Source organism: Gavialis gangeticus, unplaced genomic scaffold (genome assembly GCF_001723915.1).
Source record: "Gavialis gangeticus isolate Ggan-Ray unplaced genomic scaffold, GavGan_comp1, whole genome shotgun sequence".
NCBI classification, from domain to species: Eukaryota; Metazoa; Chordata; order Crocodylia; family Gavialidae; genus Gavialis; species Gavialis gangeticus.
Genome location: NW_017728960.1, coordinates 111,242 through 113,264, shown reverse-complemented (window position 1 = coordinate 113,264; position 2,023 = coordinate 111,242). Strand labels below are relative to the sequence as shown.

Sequence of the window (2,023 nt, the reverse complement as noted above, 5' to 3'; positions counted from 1 at the left end):
TGCATCCACAGATGCATCTCGAGCAGGTCCAGGGAGGTGATCCTCCCCCTCTATGCGGCACTGGTCAGGCCGCAGCTGGAGTACTACGTCCAGTTCTGGGCGCCACACTTCAGGAGGGATGTGGACAGCATGGAGAGGGTCCAGAGGAGGGCACTTGCATGATCTGGGGGCAGCAGGGCAGGCCCTGCGAGGAGAGGCTACGGGACCTGAACCTGTTCAGCCTCCACAAGAGAAGGCTGAGGAGGGACTTAGTGGCCTGTTACAGACTAGTCAGAGGGGATCAGCAGGCACTGGGGGAGTCCCCGTTCCCCCAAGCACTGCCAGGAGTGACTAGAAATAACGGTCACAAGCTGGCAGAGGGGACATTCAGACTAGACATCAGGAGGCGCGACTTCACCATCAGGGCGGCTAGGATCTGGAACCATCTTCCAAGAGAAGTGGTGCTGGCTCCTACCCTGGGGGTCTTTAAAAAGAGGCTGGATGAACACCTTGCTGGGATCCCCAGTACTCTTTCCTGCCATGGCAGGGGGTCAGACTTGATGATCTGCTCAGGTCCCTTCTGACCCTAGCAACTATGAAACTATGAGAGCCAGCAGCACGGGCAGCGGTCCAGTTGTGGGGTCCTGATAGCAGCTTCCTCCGTGCTGTGAGTACACTGGGCTGCGTCTTTGCTCTGGGTCCAGGTCAAAAGCAGCTCAGCTAGGCTAGAGGTGCTCGGTCTGGTCATCCTCTCTTCTTCTCCCTGTGTCCACCCTGGCTAAACAGCCTGGTATGCTCCCTGCCAGGGAACCAGGAAGCAGGGAGCGGGTGGAGCTGCCCTAGCTCAATTGCATGGCACTTCCCACCACTTCCAGCAGAGTCCCAGATGCTGCACACAGCGGTAGGGAGTGGGGAGGGCCACCTGAGGAAGAATATCAGTATACCTGATCCGTTCCCTTCCAGTGAGCTTAAGAGAACCCCATTACAGGGAAAACAGAGCATGCCCCTTAGTGTTTCACTAGCCAGTCGTATAGAAGTAGAGGGGGCCAATATACAGCTTAAGTCTGACCCCCAACCTCCTCCCAGCACTGGGCACAGAACCCAGGTGTCCTTTAAACAGTCACTGGAAGCCCCAAAAAGGAGTGAAAAAATAACCTGCTTATAATTTTCCTCGGGTCGTATTCAGCAATTTTTCAAGGTTTAGTGTAGATAGGAGCAGGCATTCTCGAGTTATAAACCAATGTACTTCGTTTTATATATATATATATATACACACACACAGCTTACACATTGTAAAGAGAGATGAATTCATTAGCAATGCATATTTCCTAATTCATACGTAAAGCTTTTATTGGGTATAGATTAGCTTTGAAAAAGGAACCAGGATTAAGAAATATGACACCGGGAATAAGGAACCAGCTTCAGCCTCATTGTCCCAGGATGGAGGATTCCCTTTCCGGGGGCATTACAGGCACCTTCGAGGGCATTGGGGCAGGGTGATGACCCGCATCGAGCCAAGGCCTTCCTCTGCCTGCCACGCCTTGCCCAAAGCCTGTCCAGTAGCCCGGAGAGCAGCACCGGCTGGCAGAGCCCCTCATGCCCTTTCTCTGAATTCATGGACCAAAGCAGGGAGACCCCTGCAATGGCACCATTGCCATGATCCCCCCCAGAGGTGGCTGCATTTCAGGGGAGCAGTGACATGCGTGCGGCTGGATCCAGGCAGCCAAGGGCATCACAGGGCCTAAGCTCCAGGCAAGTGCGGGGACCATGAACTTGTTTCCCCCCCGGCGGTGGCGCAGCGGCTCCTTTAAGAGCCGGCAGCCCTGCGCCTTTAAGGCGCGAAGGAGGGAGGAAATCAGCTGAGCGGTCACGTGGGCCGGGCTTGCAACATTGTAGCGGCGATGCCGGGGGCTCGCGGGCTGGTGCTGGGCGCGCTCTGCCTGCTCGGGGCCCTCGGCCGCCCGCCCGCCGGGCGCAGGGAGGTGCGTGGCGGGGCTGGGGGCTCTGGGGGCTGTTGGGAGGGTAGGGGCGGGCATGGGCTGGG

The 2,023-nt window shown here is 56.8% G+C and overlaps 1 protein-coding gene across 1 annotated transcript in view; it reads left to right on the top strand.

The window, feature by feature from the left end:
- The first annotated feature begins 1,853 nt into the window (after window positions 1-1,853).
- GLMP (glycosylated lysosomal membrane protein) overlaps window positions 1,854-2,023 on the top strand; it is a 3,689-nt gene continuing 3,519 nt past the window's right edge. Inside the window, exon 1 of the mRNA XM_019515112.1 lies at window positions 1,854-1,961. Coding sequence (XP_019370657.1) covers window positions 1,881-1,961 — 81 coding nt within the window. The 5' untranslated portion in view covers window positions 1,854-1,880. The remainder of the gene's footprint in view (window positions 1,962-2,023) is intronic.